The 21,421-nt window shown below is 39.1% G+C and overlaps 1 protein-coding gene and 1 pseudogene across 1 annotated transcript; one reads left to right on the forward strand and one right to left on the reverse strand.

Moving 5' to 3' along the window:
• Positions 1-3: 3 nt before the first annotated feature.
• Positions 4-2,264, forward strand: LOC113759723 (protein FAR1-RELATED SEQUENCE 5-like). Its single transcript, XM_027302295.1, has 7 exons — positions 4-732; positions 876-1,202; positions 1,288-1,353; positions 1,447-1,533; positions 1,639-1,785; positions 1,889-1,969; positions 2,094-2,264. Exons 1-7 carry the CDS (start codon positions 4-6, stop codon positions 2,262-2,264), a joined length of 1,608 nt encoding a protein of 535 aa, XP_027158096.1.
• An 18,288-nt stretch (positions 2,265-20,552) lies between these two features.
• LOC113759724 overlaps positions 20,553-21,421 on the reverse strand; it is a 38,253-nt pseudogene continuing 37,384 nt past the window's right edge.

Genomic DNA, 21,421 nt, shown 5'->3' on the forward strand with positions numbered 1-21,421 from the left:
GCAATGGCTAAAGGACTAACTTCTACATGGCCTGAAATACGTCATCGTCTTTGCATATGGCATATATTTCAAAATGCTGCTATTCATCTCAATCATGTGTTTGAAAATTTTAAACAATTTGCAAATGATTTTAGTAGATGTTTATATGATTTTGATGAAGAAGAAGACTTTATATCTGAATGGGATGCTATGTTGAAGAAATATGATCTTGAAGACAATGATTTGTTAAATCGGATGTTTAAAATTAAAGAAAAATGGGCATTGGTGTATGGAAGGGAAACATTTTGTGCAGATATGACAACAACTCAAAGGAGCGAAAGCATGAATAGTGTGATTAAAAGGTATGTAACCTACAAGAATAAATTTCATGAGTTTTTCAATCATTTTGAGAGATTAGTTGATGATCGTAGATATAAAGAACTTAAAGCTGACTTTAGAGTATATACGAGTACTCCAGTACTACCATTTGATGTTGATGTTTTGAAACAAGCTGCAAGTGTTTATACTCCTGAAGTATTCAAATGGTTTGAAACTGAGTGGGGTAAATCTCATAATTGTGGTATAATCACCTATAGTGAGGTTGGAACGTTGACAGAGTATAAGATCACTCCTAAAGGCAGAAAAAACTATCATATGGTTAGATTTGATTCAATGGGCGATCAGATTTCATGTAGTTGCAAGAAGTATGAATTCTCTGGGATTTTATGCTCTCATTCTCTGAAAGTTTTTAATGTAAGAAACATCATGAAGATCCCTAGTCAATACATATTAAAGAGACGGACCAACAAAGCAAAAGCAGGATATATTGAAGACAATAACTCTTGCAATATCAATAACAATTTGGATCCGAAAGTGCTCTTTATGAAACGTTATAGAGATTTGTGTATACTCAATTGGTCACAAAAGCTGCACAAACAAAAGAAACTTATAAAATTGCTAAAGAAGGCCTTTTGAAAATATTGGATTTGGTTGATGCAAGGTTACATCAAGAGGGGTCGAGCAATGAGATGTCGAATACAACAAAAGTTTGCAACCCCACAAATAATACTACTAATGCGAGTGGTATCAATATCAAGGCCATTAAAAGAAAGGCAAGAACTATTTCAGGCAAGAGATTGAGAAGTAGTCTGGAGAAGGCTACTAAGAGAAGAAGATCAACAAGAAGATGTCATCATACTAAGGAGATGTCATCACATAATGAGGTTTTATTACATTATAATTTTACTATCTTTGCAATTCAATATGTTCCTATATTATGATTCTACTCTTTGTTTTTCTTTTCATTAGCCTATAGGAGATACTATAAATATTGTATCTACGAGGTGCAGTATGCAACATCATGGACTACAAGAGGTAATAATTTTTCATTATATATTGACTAACAATTAAGTATTATACTTGCTCCAAACAATATTTTTCTAACTTTTTTTCTTTTTGGTTGTATAGCAACGGCAACAAAATGATATTACATACAGCATAAATAATGTTGATGTTCTTAATCAGCAATTTTGTGGGGTTATAGAACCTTCAAAGGTTGTATTTTCGGAATGTTAAACAGAATCATGTATTCATATGTGTATAAAAAATAATTCACTATCAAGCTATTTATAAATGTGCTTATTTATTTTTTATTTTTAGGCAAATACAAATGAGGTGAGCATGATAGAATCTTTACAGTATCAACAAGAAATCTTTACTCAACCATGTCATTCTATGCCAGTAAGTATGATAGAGTCTTTGCAATCTCAAGAAAGCAACTTTCTACAACTATGTCATCCTACACCGGTAATTTTTTAGTTTCTTATTTGCATAAAAATATTTTATAACAAATTTATGTTTTGGTTTTATACTAAAGTTCATGAATATTTTTCACTTTTGTGGTTGATAGTTTGTGAATTTGGATTTTAATCAACAAAATTATGGCCAACTATGCACTTTCAGTTCCATGAACATGACTGGCTTGCTCAAGGTAAATTATTACAGTTGTGATCATGAATAATTACTTCTTTAGGAAAAGATTATTTATGATTTTTTTTGTATTCATCCATTTATTTATGTGTTCACTTTTTTTTGTGATGCAATTCTAACCATAGGCACAAGAATTACATGGTTTCGGAGGAGCAAAAATAAATCAGTTCGAGTTGAATGACAACTCTTGCACTATGGGACAACAAGTTGGAGCAGATTGCAATGATAAGTGTGGTTGTCTAGCTCCATGCATCAGTGATATTTCATGCAAGTGTTCAAGTGGAGAAAAGACTTGAAAATTTGACATAAATTGACAACGGAACTTCTAGTGCTTCCTAAAATTAATGCACATTCTTCTACGTAGAATATTTGTTTCAATTGAGATTGGTACTAAGTTTTTAGATCTTACATTTGAACACTTTGTTACCAATCCAGAATTCAATAAGACATTTGAACTTTATGAGCCACCTGTTAATGAAATTTCAAGTCGGTGATTTCCTTGTTACGATGAATTTTGTTTTATTATTTACCAAGAAAAAGAGTTATTCACCAAGCAGCTAGTTATCGCATTTAATATAGTCTCATATGGGCAGTAGTGATATTAAATGGAGCTTATTGAAGTTGCCTGCAAAGAGAATTAGCTCTATGATAAACTTTCAGAAGAACGAGTTTTTAAAATGATAGACTTTCAAAAGAATTAAAAACGATTAAACTTGGAGGCTCGATTTCAAACCAATTCCAAGTACTAGAATATAAAAGAACGTTGGACTATGTACAACTTTGGTGCAATATGAATACTAGGAACCAAATCACAAATTCCAAAATTAATTACGAAACATTTCTTAACTTACATGAGAACACCAATATTAAACATAGTTGGTTCTAGTTTATGACTGACACTCCATAATTGGAAGCAAGATCCATCTTCTCTGCAGCTTTATAAGCTTCCTTTCTGTCAGCTTTGGCAATGTCATGTCTGGATCATCATCTGCCTGTAGACACCAAATTTTGAATAATTTTATGTGGCATCTATTTCATGATTTTCATTTTAGATTGCTTGCATTCGTTGTTTATTTTTAATTTTTAGTTTTAGCTTTTAAGTTAAAAATTAGCGTAGAGTTGTTAAAAAAAAGAAAAGGAAAACATCAAAAATATGTTGTAGTCATTTTGTTTTTATTCAATTCTTTCTTGAAAAGAAAAATTCAAAAAATAGGCTTTAGTTGGATTGGAAAAATGAAAAAAAAGAGAAAAAGGGAAAAAGGAAAATTTGTTCACAAAAATACGTTTATTCAATCTTTGGGCACTTTAGTTATTTTTATTAAGTTATTTTGAGGAAAAAGAAAATGATGAAAAATGGAAAATAGGAAAATTTAAAAATGGCCATTTTTGTTTAGTTTTTTGTTTAAAATTATTCTTGTTTTGTTATTATTATTATTACCTGGTTTGTGTAACTCTGTTATTATTATTATTTATATTTCATTTTATCATTTTTGATTAATTAGTTGTAAAGTTAAAAAAAAAGAAAAAAAGAAAAAAAGAAAAAAGATGTCGCGGCTTGCACGCTGCATTTTTGTTGCAGCGTGCAAAGGACAAAGGGAGGCTGATCAAATGACCAAGAAAAAAGAGGGCTGGACGGGATGATTGCTGACCATTGAACATAGGGTTTTGGGGTTGGTTAACTGGGTAAAAAAGGAATGAAAACAGTAGCCGCAGAGGGGGGGGCTTCAGGAGAGCTAACGAAAAAGAAAAACTGCAGAGCTAGGGGGAGCTAAGAGTGACGGGTTGGAGGAGAGAAAAGCTGAGCAAGATGGAGTCTTGGGGCTGAGGAAGGAACCAGAAAAGGAAAGGGAAAGCTAACGGCTAGGGTGTTGGGAGAGAAAGAGTGAAAGAAAGACTGAAAGAGAGGGAGCTTGTTCGTGGGGGGTGGCTAACGGGGAGAGAAACAGACCAGCGAGAAGATATTGACGGGGGGATTCTAAAAAAGCTAGAAAACAAGAGAGGAGAGCAGCGTGAGGAAGACAGAGAGGGACGGCTGGAAGGGGAGGTGAGAACAGCGGCTGGGCTCTGGGGAGGAAGAAGGAGCTTTAGACAAGAAACCACGAAGGAAAGTGCAGAATTTTCTTCCTATGCAAAACCCACAAACAGGCTGATTTTTCAGCCTGCTTTCGCAAGGATTCTCTGCCCCGATTTAGCTCCATTGGTGAAGCCGTGAACTTCTGGTCAACCTACAAAGTGAAAGGAGGGATTTTTGTTCAGATGTCTTGAAGGAAGAACAGCCGGAGGGTCGCCGAATTTGGCCGCAAAGGAGCAATCTCACCTCTGCTACGTCGGTTTCGTCGGCATACTAAAACGCTGCAACTTGGGATTTTTCGATTTTTGTTGAGGTTCGCTCATCCTGCCTGGGGATTTCCCCCACCATCTCGAATCTTTAAAGCAGAAAAAGGTAACTCTCCAGCCCCTTGTTCAATTCCATATATATACAAGAAGGAATCTGTGGAACCGAAGCTTTCATTGCTTATCGATGTTTACTCTCTTCGTTTAGCCATCTGTTTTTCTGGTTTCCCGTTGTTTCGTTGTTGTTGAATGTGCGATTACAAAGTGAAAATGATTATAAGGTCTCGCATGTTTACAAAATCTGATTGGAAATGTTCCTGGGCAATGAATTGCAGAAATTCTGTTTCCTTCTTTGGCTCGGTCAGACGTAGGTTTGTTTGAAGCTTATGATTTGTTCCCTATTTGGTTGATATTTACGTATAAGCCTCCACGGTTGTCAAATGTTGCCTCAGAACACCCTGTGTGAATGTCTAATGCTGTCTTTGCTTCATGACCCGAGAGTTGATATGTCCACGAATGTTTTGGTTCAAAATTTTAAGTGGACGTTGATGCTTTCTTTGCTATTTTTCTTTTGTTTCCTCACTACTGAGATTGATGTTTGGGAAATGTGCATGCATTTGGTAGATGAATGGGGAGTCCAAAGCAATGTTTCTGCCTTTAATCTACATGAGCTCATAGCTGCAGAAAATTCCGCAGCAAACAACAAAAGGAATTGAATTTTCTGTTCTGTCTTCTCTTCCGTAGCTGCACATCAAGTCTTTCCACCTAAGTTGCATGTTTAATCTGTTTTGAGGGAATGGAAATAGGGGGTTGGGTGTTGAGTTTGCATGTTTAGGGTCTAAAATACTAGAACCATGATCGAACACCTTGCTGAAAAGCAAACAAACAGGCTACCGAGACCATTTCTGCACTTACTTTCAGATTTCTGGTATGATATCTTCTCAAATTTTTGGTCTTTGGTTTGTGATTATCATGAAGTTTTGTTGCTCAGTTCTGAGGCTGCGATGTTGAGATGAAGAATATCTAATCAAAGCATTGTATTTGGGCCAGAAATCTGGTTTGCATGATAAGCTGTGGCTGGAAAAGAAAATTGCAGCAAGCTTCGTTTTGTTGCTGGAATGGTTTTGTACCAATTTTGCATAGAAATCATCTTCGTTTTGGCTCTTGCATGCATAATAAATTTGGTAGGAACTTGAAGTTGGATTTGGTTTGAAAGTTTTGCCTCGTTTTCTTAGAAAATCTGTCATGCAAAGTGTAAAGGCTTCAAAGCCTAAGCAAATGTTTGCAGAAGCATTCTTTACGTGGTTGCATGAAACTTGCATGTAAAATGGCTTTCAAAAATTGCACTCCAACCCTTTGGCTTCCATCTAATGCATCCATGGCCCAATTAATTGGAAAACTTAATTAATTTTATCCTCCTAACATGCCATTCCCTCTTTAATTCATCTTGATTTATTTTGGGTAGATACCTAAAGAGTTGTAGAATGAATTTGAAGGGTCTAATAATTTCTTTTTCCTAGACTTGTAGTTAATTTGGTTTTTCTTGGATTTTTTGGCATTTTGTTGCTTAGATACTAGTAACTTGCTCCTCATTTACCTTTTTTGCGAATTTTCTAGTTTGATTTGGTAAGTTTCACCTTAGATTCTTAATTTTATTTTATGCTTTAGTCCTTTAGTGTCTATAATAGTAATAAATTGGCCCTTTGGACCTCTTTAATTTTTATTTGACGTTTGTTTCCATTTTCTCTGATTTATTTGATAATTTAAATGGTACCTTGACCTTTTTATTATTTTGGAGGGTAAATTAGTAACTTCACTACATTAGGGCGTCGATTCAAGGGAGGTACATTCTACCCCTTTATTTGCACTTCATTTGACCCTACGTGCTCCTACGTGTTATGTGAATATGCATGCCTACTCCGCTTTCCTTACCTCCTTGCGTGCATTTACTTGCTTTACTTTTATTTAAGTTTTATGGGGTATGTGTACACCTCTTGGCTTGTAATAGATAGGGCTCGAAGAGCATCTTGTCCATTTCCCCTTTCCCTTTATGCTTTTATGGGGTATGTGTACACCTCTTGGCTTGTAATAGATAGGGCTCGGAGAGCATCTGGTCCATTTCCCCTTCCCCTTGGTTGCTTGCTTTTGTTGCTACATGTTTAATTGCTTTATTAGGCTCTTGCATCTAGTCGAGCATGCTAAGTGCTACGTGCTACGTGTTTACGAGCGTTTTGGCATGTCTACTTGCTTTCATAGCCATGAATGAATGGAATGGATGAATGTACGTTTCCGCTAGTCCAACGCTAGTCGGAGTTCAAAGAATGGGCTAGTCCAACGCTAGACCCGTAGGGATTTCCCCTCGTTAGCACATCATTTGCTTGCTCACTACATTTTCATGCATTTTTTCCTTAGTTTTATCATTTGGCATGATCCTCGAGCCCGTTTTCCCTCCATTTTAGGATTTTTGCATTTCATGCTAGTTATAGGGTTCATTTTGCTTGAGTGTCCCCTTCCGATAAGGGAAACGAGCGAGTGTGGCTACTCGATAGCCTTAGCACGCTAGTTTTGCCTTCTAATCAAAGGAAAAATCAAGTCACGATTTAGGTCTCCCCGTACCCAATATGCATGAATTCCCTAGGCTCATGCATTCCCAATCCACTCTATCATTACACTTTCACTTTTGTCTCATTTTCACACATGCACCTTCATATCCCTTCACTTGCACACGAACACTTTTTATCTCCACTTGCACACGAACATTTTATCTTCACTCGCACACGAGTACTTTCATCTACATTTGCACACCTTCACTCTTATCTTATTACTTTTATCATTTTTCTCACTTCACACAAACTCACACTTTCATATGGCATGCATTCCACTCATTTTTCACGTCATTTAGGTTTAGGTGTGACCTCTCCAAAAGGATCATTACTGGGCTTCACAATTAATGTGATTGGCACCACTCAACCTTTGAAGAGAAATTTCCCCCAATCCCCCTAGGTCTAGGTTCTTGCATTCATATAGACATATCCAATACGCGATACATATATTGGGTAGAAAATTAGGAAAGGTAAGGTTAAGTCGCGCAACTAGCCTTGGCTAGGTCAAAGGGGTGCCTTGGATTCTATCCTTGCCTTCCCCTTTGTCAAACGTGACCCCCGAACTTTTTTCTTTGGCTTACGTGGACTAGGAGTCATTTTAAAAAGGGTTTTACTACTTTGTCTTTAAAAAACACTTTTCGGGTGACTTGGTACACCCCAAATCTATACCAAGTGGCGACTCCGTTTTCATATTTAAAAATCCTTTTTAAAATTTCATTTGGCCAAATCGTCGCTTTCCAAAGTCCCATGGCCTTTTTACTTTCCATTTTGCACACATTCACACCACACTTCATCACTCACATTCACACGATCGAAAAGTGGGGCGCGACAGTTGGCGACTCCACTGGGGAGTTCCTAAGTGGGTCCAAGCACTTTGACTTAACCATTTGTTTCCTTTTTCTACCCTTTTTATGCATAGCATTTGGATATTAGGATTGCATTTTTCATTTTTAGGACCTTTTGTCTTATGTACGTAATCAAACCAATCCCTCGACTCACGAATGTATGTTTGAATGAATGTTTACTTGTTGTCTCGCGCTTGCATTGCATTTGGGTGGGGGGACATATCCTAGAGCCTCGCGTTGGTTCTTGATCCCTCCCCTCCAAACGAGCACTAGCATACGTGCATACGCTTTAATTTTTCACCCTCCTTTATTTTTCTTTTAGTGGCTTGTCACGCCACTCCACCCTATTAGGATTTTAGGCGACTCACTTGGACGTGTGACCGCGACACGACGTGTGCGTAGCACGATCCGAGGGGTCACTCAATCTTCCGCTTTAAGCTTTGGGTTGATAGCCTTTAGCTTTTAGTCGAAGATTGAGGATTTTTGATAGATTCACTCAGACATGTGGCCGTGACACGACGTGTGCGTAGCAATGTCTGGGGAATCGCTCGAGCCACCGACAAAGAACCTTGGGATTGATGACCCTTGGTTTCCAAGTCTGAAGGCTCGGAGACCTAAAACCTATCGAGTCTAGATGCATTAGTGAGCCAATACCTCATGCATCCATGATAGCTTGCCTAGGGTAGAGTCGGCCTTATCCTGAGCTAGGGACACTATTCACGAGGGGAGGGATCCAACCCCTTTCTCCCTTTTATTGCTTTATTTCTTTGTGTTGATTTCGTTGCTACAATGTGTTATGTGTATTTGTCTTGGCTGAACTAACTTTTCTTGATTTTGTGTCCCCATTGCATTCACAAACCCTAGCAAATAAGAGGTCTGGCATGACCTTCTTTTAGAACCTACCCTCGTAAATAGGTTATTGCACGTTTAAAGATTTTGGTATATTGCATTCATAGATTAATAATGCATTTTTAAGCCTACCTTGGCGTATAAAAGGTCCTTTTAGGTCATGATTTCATTTCAAATTGCATGTTTTACTGCTTTAATAAATGGCATCATGCATAAACCATAGAAAGGGAATGCCACATAGGGAATCCCGTGTTTAGGAATAAGCCACCTTGTGTCTCGGATACTTAATCCAGTGAGACTTGCACGTTTACATTTTGTACCATCCAAAAGGGTAGTGCACAAGGTAAGGTAGGATCCGATCATCTTCATAAGAGCGATTTTTGGAATATGAGCATCTAATAATCACTTTTTGGCCATTTTATCAAAATTGGTAAAATTTCCTTGCGTAAAAGGACATTAATTTGAAGAAAATTCACAAATGATTCCTCCTATTGAGATGATAAATAAATTGAGGCCAAAATTTGATTTTAGAAGCTCATAGACTAATGCATCTCAATAATTTTGAAATCACCAATGGCCGGACAATTCAACCAAATCATTTTGCCAATTCATTCAATAAATCATCAGTTCATTTGACCAACTTACCCTTTTTAGGGTCACCTGGTCGATTTTTGAATAAATCATCAGTTCATTTGACCAACTTACCCTTTTTAGGGTCACCTGGTCGATTTTTGAATAAATCATCAGTTCATTTGACCAACTTACCCTTTTTAGGGTCACCTGGTCAATTTTTGAATAAATCATTCAATTCATTTGACCAATTTACCCTTTTTAGGGTCACCTGATCGATTTTGAATAAATCATTCAATTCATTTGACCAATTTACCCTTTTTAGGGTCACCTGGTCAATTTTGAATAAATCGTCAATTCATTTGACCAATTTACCCTTTTAGGGTCTTTTGACCAATTTACCCTTGTTAGGGTCATTCCGTCGTTTTTGAATAAATCGTCAATTCATTTGACCAATCTACCCTTTTTAGGGTCTTTTGACCAATTTACCCTTTTTAGGGTCATTCGGTCGCTTTTGAATAAATTATCAATTCAATTGACCAAATTACCCTTTTTAGGGTCTTTTGACCAATTTACCCTTTTTGGGGTCATTCGGCCGATTTTTGAATAAATCCCTAATTCAATTTCATTCATTTGACCAATTTACCCATTTTTAGGGCAACCGAGCCGATTTTGAATAAATCAAGTTTCGTTCAATCTATTTGATCAATTTACCCTTTTTAGGGTGATCTGATTAATTTGGGATAAATTTCATTCAATTCATTTGACCTGTTTCCCTTTTTAGGGTAATTTGGTCGATTTCAAATAAATTGTCAATTTCATTCAACCCATTTGCCCTATTAGGGTTTCATTGTCAAATTCCAAATTGGGAAATCTAGTCAATTTTGAAAAAACCGTCCATTGCATCCAATCACTTGGTCAATTAGGGTTTTGACCCGTAATTCACTGAGAAATTTTATCAACGAATTCCAATCTTTTTGATAGGAAGTTCGTCAAGGTCAAACCCGTGCGTTTTTGCAAAATCTTGTACCGATCAAAAGTGATCCATCTATTCGGACGTTGTCCTCATTTTGACAAATCTCTCGTCACTCCAATGGCCAAATTTTTCAAATTATTTTTCACTCAATGAGTTGATCAGATCCGTCAGGTATGGTATAGTGCTTACCCTAGAGGATCGCATTTTCATGCTAGGCCTACCCTTGGCATAAAAAGGGCTCCCCAATAGGACATGCATCCGAATTTTTTGGATAGTTACTAACTCTTGCCTTTTTCTTTTCCTTTTCTTTATTTTCTTTTGAATAATTAAGCAAGGGTTGAATCTAAAGGCATTCTTTCAAAATTTTCAGGTAGTATTTAAACATAGCTTCTCGTCGAAGCCCCCATCATAACGCGATCCCGTAGTCAAGCCCAGAGGAATCGTGTAAACATGAGTTCGCAACCGGAACTGTCGGATAAGTCTGCTACTACCGCTCAACCCGAGACTGCAAGTTCGGGGATTCAGTTGACTGAGATGCTTACGAAGTTTGGTGAAATGGCAACTGAAATGGCCGCCCGAAAGAAATTAATCGATGAGCTTATCAGTAGTGGAGTTCAACCTGAGCCTGAACCCGTCAGTCAGCCGGAGCCAGAATCGTTTGGCATAGCCACGACCCAAACCACTTTTGCTCCACCTTTCATTATTCCACCCGAAGGAACTTTCACCTATCCTACCATACATTTGCCATACACTTACCCTCCTCATCCTTCATTTTTTCTTACTCACACGCGAGGTCCTCCACCCCAAATCACTTCAAATATACCACTTGAGCCACATACCTTTTATCACCCGGTTGCCGAGCCATTCCTACCAGACCATATTGTTCAAACCAAGGCAGAAATGGGGGAATCTTCTGCTCCCGTTGATATAAAGCTGCTCAAACGCCTTGATCGTTTCGATGAGTTTATGAGGAAGAGTCAGGGGTTGAACAAACAAGGAGTCCTGGACTACGACGAGCTGTGTCTCTTTCCAAATGTTCAATTGCCTGAGGGATTCAAAACCCCGAAATTCAGCAAATATGATGGAACGGGCAATCCCAAGACACACCTCCGATTGTTCGCCAACAAGTTGGGTAGGCCAACAGATGATGAAAATCTGCCTTTGAGGCTATTCCCAGAAAGTCTGGAGGGGGATGCACTCGACTGGTATTCCAAGCTGAAACCCGAAGAAGCAAAGACCTGGCTGGATTTGTCCAATGCTTTTGTAAGGCAATATGAGTATAACTGCGAGTTGGCTCCGACACGAACCACGTTGGAAGGAACAAAAAGAAAACCATCCGAGGATCACAAGACCTATGCCAAGAGGTGGAGGAAAATAGCTGCCAAAGTCGAGCCACCGATGACTGAGGACGAAATCATACGCACTTTTATTAAAGCACATGATCCCCCGTATTTTGAAGAAATTTTCCGCATGACTGGATGCTCGTTCGCCGCCATTGTCAATAAACTTGAGGAGTACGATGACTTCGTGAAAGCTGGGAAGATTGTTAATGTCTCTGCCCTCAAATCCCAGTTGGATGCTTTGCAAGGACAGGGGACTAGTGAGAAGAACCCGCAATTTAAAAAGAAAGAGGGGGAAACTGCCTTTACCTGGAATCAAAACCCTGTCCCAAGACCCAGACCTCGACAATACCCTACAAACTCAAACCCTTACCCCTACTACTCAAATCCTCATCCTATTTACCACACCAATATCACTCATCCTCGACCTCGCTCAAGTTATGCCAACCCGCCTACAACCCCTTTCCAAATATTTCAACCAAGCTTTCAACAAGCTCGTCCTCGGCCTCCTTACCACCGAAGATTTCCCCCACCAAATAGACCCACCTACAACTATCCCCGACCCACTGAAACTTACAATCAAAGCCGTACCCGAACCTTCACCAACCTAGGCAGGCCTTTGGACCAAATGTATGAGCAATTGAGGGTTGCCAACAAAATAGGCGTGATTCCCCCTCCAACTTACCTTCATGGCATGCCTGCTGGGTACAATCCACATGCTATTTGTGCCTATCATTCGGGAGTACCTGGCCACTCAACCGCCGATTGCAGGGCACTTAAGCACAAAGTCCAAGACATGATCGAGGTAGGAGAAATAGTGCTAAGGAAAGGAGGTGAACAAGGGCCGATCATAAGTACGAATTCTTTTCCTGAACACCAGGACACCTTCGAGGCATCCACTTCCAACGACGAAATTTGAAAAATCCTGAAGGAGTTTTGCACAATTTGGATGGCCGAGTATTTTCCCTCTCGAAGGGAATTTTGGTAAACCTAGGGGTTGTTATTTACTAAATTTCACAAAAAACTGTTTTTTACATATGTGAATAGTTTAATGAAGGCATCTTTTGCAATTGAGTTTATCTTGTTTCCACTTTGATTTGGAGTTGCATGAAATGCATAATTTGTTTGATTTGATTATTGTCTTGATTCTTTAAAATTCTTTTAAGATGGCCAAAGTTGAAATTATTTGACCCTCTGAATATCACTGTTCTGGAATTCGATGAAGCCGCACATTGAAAATCCCTTCATTAAAAATCCCTTCATTGATAAAAATTCCTCCCCTGCCAAGCTCGAAGCTGATTGGTTAGAGTAGGGTTACCACTGATTGATTCTAATTGATAAAAAACAGCTGAATGTCATAAAGCATGACCTATGTCCGCCACCGATCTTCTGAAAAGGAAGCAAAGTGCTAAAGCGATGAAAGACGAAGTCGAAGGCAAATTTGTTTCAAATTGACAAAGCTTATTGGGTGTTCAAAGGTAGAGATGGAAGGACAGACATTCCCTCGACCTATCAACTCAGACATGTGTAAGAAGTTCTTTATTTGATTATGCAAATTTCTTTTTGGAAATCGCGCAAGGGACGAGGCACAAGTCAGGCCATCTTCCTTTCCAATCAAAACATTTCATCCCTAGTCATCCCCTTTGAGCTATCGGAACAATAATTTTCGTTTGGCAACCCCTGAGAGCTGCAAACCCCACACTGGGGCAAGTTCATTTTGAAAATGATCAGAAAGGAAAGAAAAATCCCACACTGGGGCAAATTTATTTTTGAAAAAGAAGAAAAAAGAGGAAAGGGGAAAAACCCCACACTGGGGCAAATTTAGTTTTTGAAGAAAAATGCAAAAGTGAAAAGTGCAATGAAAAGCACGAAGAGAAAAATCCAATCAAGCTGGGGCAGAAATTTTCCTCAGTTTCGTTCAAAATTGGAAATAATTTCAAAATGATGCAATCTCAGGCTATTTTACACCCCTCTCATCAAATTTGCTTTCAAGCCTCAACTTTTCTTGAAACACCCCACCTGACTTCATTGCAAAAGCCCAAAGTCCTGGCTTTCGTCTTTTGTCGTATTTTCTATTGGGAAATTTGCTAATCAACTGGCAAGTGATGTCCATAATGCCTTCGCCTAATCTTACAAGGGAAGCGCATTTCACTGATGTCAGCAATCTTCAGTTCATACCCCTGAGTCGATTATGGTTGAGTTTTTCTATTGTTCCTTAGGTGAAAACCCGAAAGGACACCTCAAAAGAAAAGGGAAAAAAAGGGAAAAGAGGGAAATAAAAACAAAAACAAAAGAAAAGAAAAGGAGTGGGGGCAACCTTGGTGAAAACCCGAAAGGGCGCCAAGGTAGGATTTTGCAACGATCAAGCACAAGGAGGAACAACTGGTGGTTTGGTCCATTTGGACTTCTCCTCATTTTTGTCATACCTCTGTCAATATTGAATTCCAGAACAAGGATATTCAGAGATTCGAATACGCGTCCTGGGGCCAAAACTGGGTCATTTTGAAAGGCATTTTTTGGCAAATTACATTCTTAGGAAATTCATTTTTACCAAATTACTTGCATTCATGGCATTTTTGTAGAATTTAAGCACAAATGGTTATGTGTGCATTCTTGTATGACATGTGAATTTTCTTGCATACTTCATTCTTTATCTTTGAATTTTGGTGAATAACAATCCCCGTGGTTTATTCGAAGCATACTTGGGTTCAGTCATCTCCTGAAAAAGGTTAAGGTTCAACAAATTCAGTTACACAGACATCACAATATGGCAAAGCACATACCGGATCAGTTTGTAAATCGGAAAAGCCTTAGGGTGAAAAATCCAACTCAGTCGGCTGCCGCAACAAAAGTTGATAAAGGCATCGAAAGACTCATGTTTACACGATTTCTCAAAAGGCAAACGGATCAAATGATGGTGGCAATTTCTTTGTTTTCTTTTCTCTTTTGCAGAAAAACCGCATGCACAGATGAAAACAATCACACCTCGCACTGGAATCGATGTTGGAAGGAGTCCTCTGGTGAACAAAGGCAGATTGAAAATGTCGCAAGCAAATTTCATCAAAATGCAACGGCATGGCGATACAGAATCGACTCTGGACTCACATTGCAAAAATTCATCATACTGGGGCAAATTAATTTTTTGGAAAGATTTTCAAAAGTCAAAAAGAAAAGCAAAAAGAAAATCATCAATCAAAAATCAACACAAATTTTATCACGGCAGGCTCGGGTTTAATCCCACTGACCGATTGTCAAGGCATTTTGTTATTTTACTCTGCCACTAGTTGTGAGTCAGTCCCACTAGTGCGCATCTCATTTTGCATCGCCACTAGTCGCGGGTCAGTCCCGCGATTCACAGTCTTTTCGGGTCAGTCCCGTGATTAAAATCATTTTCGGGTCAGTCCCATGATCAAAAGCAGGCTCGGGTCAGTCCCACGATCAAAAGCATTTTCGGGTCAGTCATTTTCGGGTCAGTCCCACGATCAAAAGCATTTTCGGGTCAGTCATGATCAGAAGCTTATTCGGGTCAGCCCCACGGTCAAAAGCATTTTCGGGTCAGTCCCACGATCAAAAGCTTATTCGGGTCAGCCCCACGGTCAAAAGCATTTTCGGGTCAGTCCCACGATCAAAAGCATTTTCGGGTCGGTCCCACGATCAGAAGCTTATTCGGGTCAGCCCCACGGTCAAAAGCATTTTCGGGTCAGTCCCACGATCAAAAGCATTTTCGGGTCAGTCCCACGACCAAAAAGCATTTTCGGGTCAGTCCCATGATCAAAAGCATTTTCGGGTCAGTCCCACGATCAAGAGCATTTTCGGGTCAGTCCCGCGATTCAAAGCCTGTTCGGGTCAGTCCCGCGATTAAAATCTTATTCGGGTCAGTCCCACGATCAAAAGTATTTTCGGGTCAGTCCCATGATCAAAAGCTCATTCGGGTCAGTCCCACGATCAAGAGCATTTTCGGGTCAGTCCCACAATTCAAAGCTTATTCGGGTCAGTCCCGTGATTAAAGCCTGTTCGGGCCAGTCCCATGATTTGAATTTTCTATCTCTAGTCAATCCCAATTTTACATTTCTGTCCGGGTCTATCCCGTAGGTCTATCCCAATTTTAAATTCCTGTTCGGGTCAGTCCCGATTTCAAAATTCCTGTTCGGGTCAGTCCCGTTTTAAATTTCTGTTCGGGTAAGTCCCGTATTATTTTTCATGTTCGGGTCAGTCCCGTATTAGAATTCCTGTTCGTTGGAATCTTTCGCAGCCGAATAACACAGGTAAGTATTTGGTGTCTACTTCTTTGTCTCAAGTTTTTTCAAAACTCAGACAAAGAGGGGCAAACTGTAGACACCAAATTTTGAATAATTTTATGTGGCATCTATTTCATGATTTTCATTTTAGATTGCTTGCATTCGTTGTTTATTTTTAATTTTTAGTTTTAGCTTTTAAGTTAAAAATTAGCGTAGAGTTGTTAAAAAAAAGAAAAGGAAAACATCAAAAATATGTTGTAGTCATTTTGTTTTTATTCAATTCTTTCTTGAAAAGAAAAATTCAAAAAATAGGCTTTAGTTGGATTGGAAAAATGAAAAAAAAGAGAAAAAGGGAAAAAGGAAAATTTGTTCACAAAAATACGTTTATTCAATCTTTGGGCACTTTAGTTATTTTTATTAAGTTATTTTGAGGAAAAAGAAAATGATGAAAAATGGAAAATAGGAAAATTTAAAAATGGCCATTTTTGTTTAGTTTTTTGTTTAAAATTATTCTTGTTTTGTTATTATTATTATTACCTGGTTTGTGTAACTCTGTTATTATTATTATTTATATTTCATTTTATCATTTTTGATTAATTAGTTGTAAAGTTAAAAAAAAAGAAAAAAAGAAAAAAAGAAAAAAGATGTCGCGGCTTGCACGCTGCATTTTTGTTGCAGCGTGCAAAGGACAAAGGGAGGCTGATCAAATGACCAAGAAAAAAGAGGGCTGGACGGGATGATTGCTGACCATTGAACATAGGGTTTTGGGGTTGGTTAACTGGGTAAAAAAGGAATGAAAACAGTAGCCGCAGAGGGGGGGGCTTCAGGAGAGCTAACGAAAAAGAAAAACTGCAGAGCTAGGGGGAGCTAAGAGTGACGGGTTGGAGGAGAGAAAAGCTGAGCAAGATGGAGTCTTGGGGCTGAGGAAGGAACCAGAAAAGGAAAGGGAAAGCTAACGGCTAGGGTGTTGGGAGAGAAAGAGTGAAAGAAAGACTGAAAGAGAGGGAGCTTGTTCGTGGGGGGTGGCTAACGGGGAGAGAAACAGACCAGCGAGAAGATATTGACGGGGGGATTCTAAAAAAGCTAGAAAACAAGAGAGGAGAGCAGCGTGAGGAAGACAGAGAGGGACGGCTGGAAGGGGAGGTGAGAACAGCGGCTGGGCTCTGGGGAGGAAGAAGGAGCTTTAGACAAGAAACCACGAAGGAAAGTGCAGAATTTTCTTCCTATGCAAAACCCACAAACAGGCTGATTTTTCAGCCTGCTTTCGCAAGGATTCTCTGCCCCGATTTAGCTCCATTGGTGAAGCCGTGAACTTCTGGTCAACCTACAAAGTGAAAGGAGGGATTTTTGTTCAGATGTCTTGAAGGAAGAACAGCCGGAGGGTCGCCGAATTTGGCCGCAAAGGAGCAATCTCACCTCTGCTACGTCGGTTTCGTCGGCATACTAAAACGCTGCAACTTGGGATTTTTCGATTTTTGTTGAGGTTCGCTCATCCTGCCTGGGGATTTCCCCCACCATCTCGAATCTTTAAAGCAGAAAAAGGTAACTCTCCAGCCCCTTGTTCAATTCCATATATATACAAGAAGGAATCTGTGGAACCGAAGCTTTCATTGCTTATCGATGTTTACTCTCTTCGTTTAGCCATCTGTTTTTCTGGTTTCCCGTTGTTTCGTTGTTGTTGAATGTGCGATTACAAAGTGAAAATGATTATAAGGTCTCGCATGTTTACAAAATCTGATTGGAAATGTTCCTGGGCAATGAATTGCAGAAATTCTGTTTCCTTCTTTGGCTCGGTCAGACGTAGGTTTGTTTGAAGCTTATGATTTGTTCCCTATTTGGTTGATATTTACGTATAAGCCTCCACGGTTGTCAAATGTTGCCTCAGAACACCCTGTGTGAATGTCTAATGTTGTCTTTGCTTCATGACCCGAGAGTTGATATGTCCACGAATGTTTTGGTTCAAAATTTTAAGTGGACGTTGATGCTTTCTTTGCTATTTTTCTTTTGTTTCCTCACTACTGAGATTGATGTTTGGGAAATGTGCATGCATTTGGTAGATGAATGGGGAGTCCAAAGCAATGTTTCTGCCTTTAATCTACATGAGCTCATAGCTGCAGAAAATTCCGCAGCAAACAACAAAAGGAATTGAATTTTCTGTTCTGTCTTCTCTTCCGTAGCTGCACATCAAGTCTTTCCACCTAAGTTGCATGTTTAATCTGTTTTGAGGGAATGGAAATAGGGGGTTGGGTGTTGAGTTTGCATGTTTAGGGTCTAAAATACTAGAACCATGATCGAACACCTTGCTGAAAAGCAAACAAACAGGCTACCGAGACCATTTCTGCACTTACTTTCAGATTTCTGGTATGATATCTTCTCAAATTTTTGGTCTTTGGTTTGTGATTATCATGAAGTTTTGTTGCTCAGTTCTGAGGCTGCGATGTTGAGATGAAGAATATCTAATCAAAGCATTGTATTTGGGCCAGAAATCTGGTTTGCATGATAAGCTGTGGCTGGAAAAGAAAATTGCAGCAAGCTTCGTTTTGTTGCTGGAATGGTTTTGTACCAATTTTGCATAGAAATCATCTTCGTTTTGGCTCTTGCATGCATAATAAATTTGGTAGGAACTTGAAGTTGGATTTGGTTTGAAAGTTTTGCCTCGTTTTCTTAGAAAATCTGTCATGCAAAGTGTAAAGGCTTCAAAGCCTAAGCAAATGTTTGCAGAAGCATTCTTTACGTGGTTGCATGAAACTTGCATGTAAAATGGCTTTCAAAAATTGCACTCCAACCCTTTGGCTTCCATCTAATGCATCCATGGCCCAATTAATTGGAAAACTTAATTAATTTTATCCTCCTAACATGCCATTCCCTCTTTAATTCATCTTGATTTATTTTGGGTAGATACCTAAAGAGTTGTAGAATGAATTTGAAGGGTCTAATAATTTCTTTTTCCTAGACTTGTAGTTAATTTGGTTTTTCTTGGATTTTTTGGCATTTTGTTGCTTAGATACTAGTAACTTGCTCCTCATTTACCTATTTTGCGAATTTTCTAGTTTGATTTGGTAAGTTTCACCTTAGATTCTTAATTTTATTTTATGCTTTAGTCCTTTAGTGTCTATAATAGTAATAAATTGGCCCTTTGGACCTCTTTAATTTTTATTTGACGTTTGTTTCCATTTTCTCTGATTTATTTGATAATTTAAATGGTACCTTGACCTTTTTATTATTTTGGAGGGTAAATTAGTAACTTCACTACATTAGGGCGTCGATTCAAGGGAGGTACATTCTACCCCTTTATTTGCACTTCATTTGACCCTACGTGCTCCTACGTGTTATGTGAATATGCATGCCTACTCCGCTTTCCTTACCTCCTTGCGTGCATTTACTTGCTTTACTTTTATTTAAGTTTTATGGGGTATGTGTACACCTCTTGGCTTGTAATAGATAGGGCTCGAAGAGCATCTTGTCCATTTCCCCTTTCCCTTTATGCTTTTATGGGGTATGTGTACACCTCTTGGCTTGTAATAGATAGGGCTCGGAGAGCATCTGGTCCATTTCCCCTTCCCCTTGGTTGCTTGCTTTTGTTGCTACATGTTTAATTGCTTTATTAGGCTCTTGCATCTAGTCGAGCATGCTAAGTGCTACGTGCTACGTGTTTACGAGCGTTTTGGCATGTCTACTTGCTTTCATAGCCATGAATGAATGGAATGGATGAATGTACGTTTCCGCTAGTCCAACGCTAGTCGGAGTTCAAAGAATGGGCTAGTCCAACGCTAGACCCGTAGGGATTTCCCCTCGTTAGCACATCATTTGCTTGCTCACTACATTTTCATGCATTTTTTCCTTAGTTTTATCATTTGGCATGATCCTCGAGCCCGTTTTCCCTCCATTTTAGGATTTTTGCATTTCATGCTAGTTATAGGGTTCATTTTGCTTGAGTGTCCCCTTCCGATAAGGGAAACGAGCGAGTGTGGCTACTCGATAGCCTTAGCACGCTAGTTTTGCCTTCTAATCAAAGGGAAAATCAAGTCACGATTTAGGTCTCCCCGTACCCAATATGCATGAATTCCCTAGGCTCATGCATTCCCAATCCACTCTATCATTACACTTTCACTTTTGTCTCATTTTCACACATGCACCTTCATATCCCTTCACTTGCACACGAACACTTTTTATCTCCACTTGCACACGAACATTTTATCTTCACTCGCACACGAGTACTTTCATCTACATTTGCACACCTTCACTCTTATCTTATTACTTTTATCATTTTTCTCACTTCACACAAACTCACACTTTCATATGGCATGCATTCCACTCATTTTTCACGTCATTTAGGTTTAGGTGTGACCTCTCCAAAAGGATCATTACTGGGCTTCACAATTAATGTGATTGGCACCACTCAACCTTTGAAGAGAAATTTCCCCCAATCCCCCTAGGTCTAGGTTCTTGCATTCATATAGACATATCCAATACGCGATACATATATTGGGTAGAAAATTAGGAAAGGTAAGGTTAAGTCGCGCAACTAGCCTTGGCTAGGTCAAAGGGGTGCCTTGGATTCTATCCTTGCCTTCCCCTTTGTCAAACGTGACCCCCGAACCTTTTTCTTTGGCTTACGTGGACTAGGAGTCGTTTTAAAAAGGGTTTTACTACTTTGTCTTTAAAAAACACTTTTCGGGTGACTTGGTACACCCCAAATCTATACCAAGTGGCGACTCCGTTTTCATATTTAAAAATCCTTTTTAAAATTTCATTTGGCCAAATCGTCGCTTTCCAAAGTCCCATGGCCTTTTTACTTTCCATTTTGCACACATTCACACCACACTTCATCACTCACATTCACACGATCGAAAAGTGGGGCGCGACACTGCCTCTGCTGCATCTCTGAACTTTTTATAAATATCACTTCTGTAGAATTCCCTAGTTCTAGCAACCAAAATCAATGTTGCAAGAGCTCCAAAGAGGGTAATGCTAGCCAATACGATAAAGGGCATCCTATAACATTGAGTTCCAGTGCATGTCAGATCCTTCATGGATGACCTAGTAATTCGCCTCCTAACAAGATTTTCAATGCCTCTCTATCATAAAGAGGTCCGGTGACCTTAACATTTAGGATATATGAGCCAAGAGGGCTAGCCAACTGTCTGCAATTGAACAACGTCGAGTAATGTTTTAGGCCAAAAAGCTCGGAAATGATGGTAAAAATCAGCGGCAATTGTGTACCAAATGAGAATCCAATTATGATGGAAGCTACATAAACTGAGCCATTGAGAGGAAAGGCAATAAGGAGATAACCAGAGCAAGCCAAGCGTAGGACTAATGTCATCATTAGAGTTCTCGGAAATTTGTACTTGACAAGAAGAGTTTCAGAGACGAAACCAGAAAAGATTCTTCCAAACAAGTTCCATATACTGAGAAGTGAAACGAACGACTTTATGGTTTTTGTGGGATATCCTAATGATTCTCCTATCTGTCCCAAGTTATCCACTGCAGTTAAGCTTGATCCCAGTCCACAGAATGTTGCAAGAAACAGAAGGAGCATATCAGTGCTCAAAAGTGCTTGTAGGATAGTGTAATCATCTCCTCTCTTTGGCTTCTTAAATATGTTCTGGTACCAAAGTGCTGTTCGATTCTCATCAATCTTTTAGAAATAACAGGATGGTTTCTTTGTCTCTAGATTAGGCACTCTTGTTTAATA

Source organism: Coffea eugenioides, chromosome 2 (assembly GCF_003713205.1).
Source record: "Coffea eugenioides isolate CCC68of chromosome 2, Ceug_1.0, whole genome shotgun sequence".
In the NCBI taxonomy this organism is placed as follows: Eukaryota; Viridiplantae; Streptophyta; class Magnoliopsida; order Gentianales; family Rubiaceae; genus Coffea; species Coffea eugenioides.

Bases quoted from the DNA above. Each gene is read 5' to 3' on its own strand.
- LOC113759723 (XM_027302295.1), top strand. From the start codon at position 4: ATGGCTAAAGGACTAACTTCTACATGGCCTGAAATACGTCATCGTCTT. The intron at 1,786-1,888 runs GTAATTTTTTAG...TGTGGTTGATAG, and splicing joins AACTATGTCATCCTACACCG to TTTGTGAATTTGGATTTTAA. The intron at 1,970-2,093 runs GTAAATTATTAC...TTCTAACCATAG, and splicing joins ACATGACTGGCTTGCTCAAG to GCACAAGAATTACATGGTTT.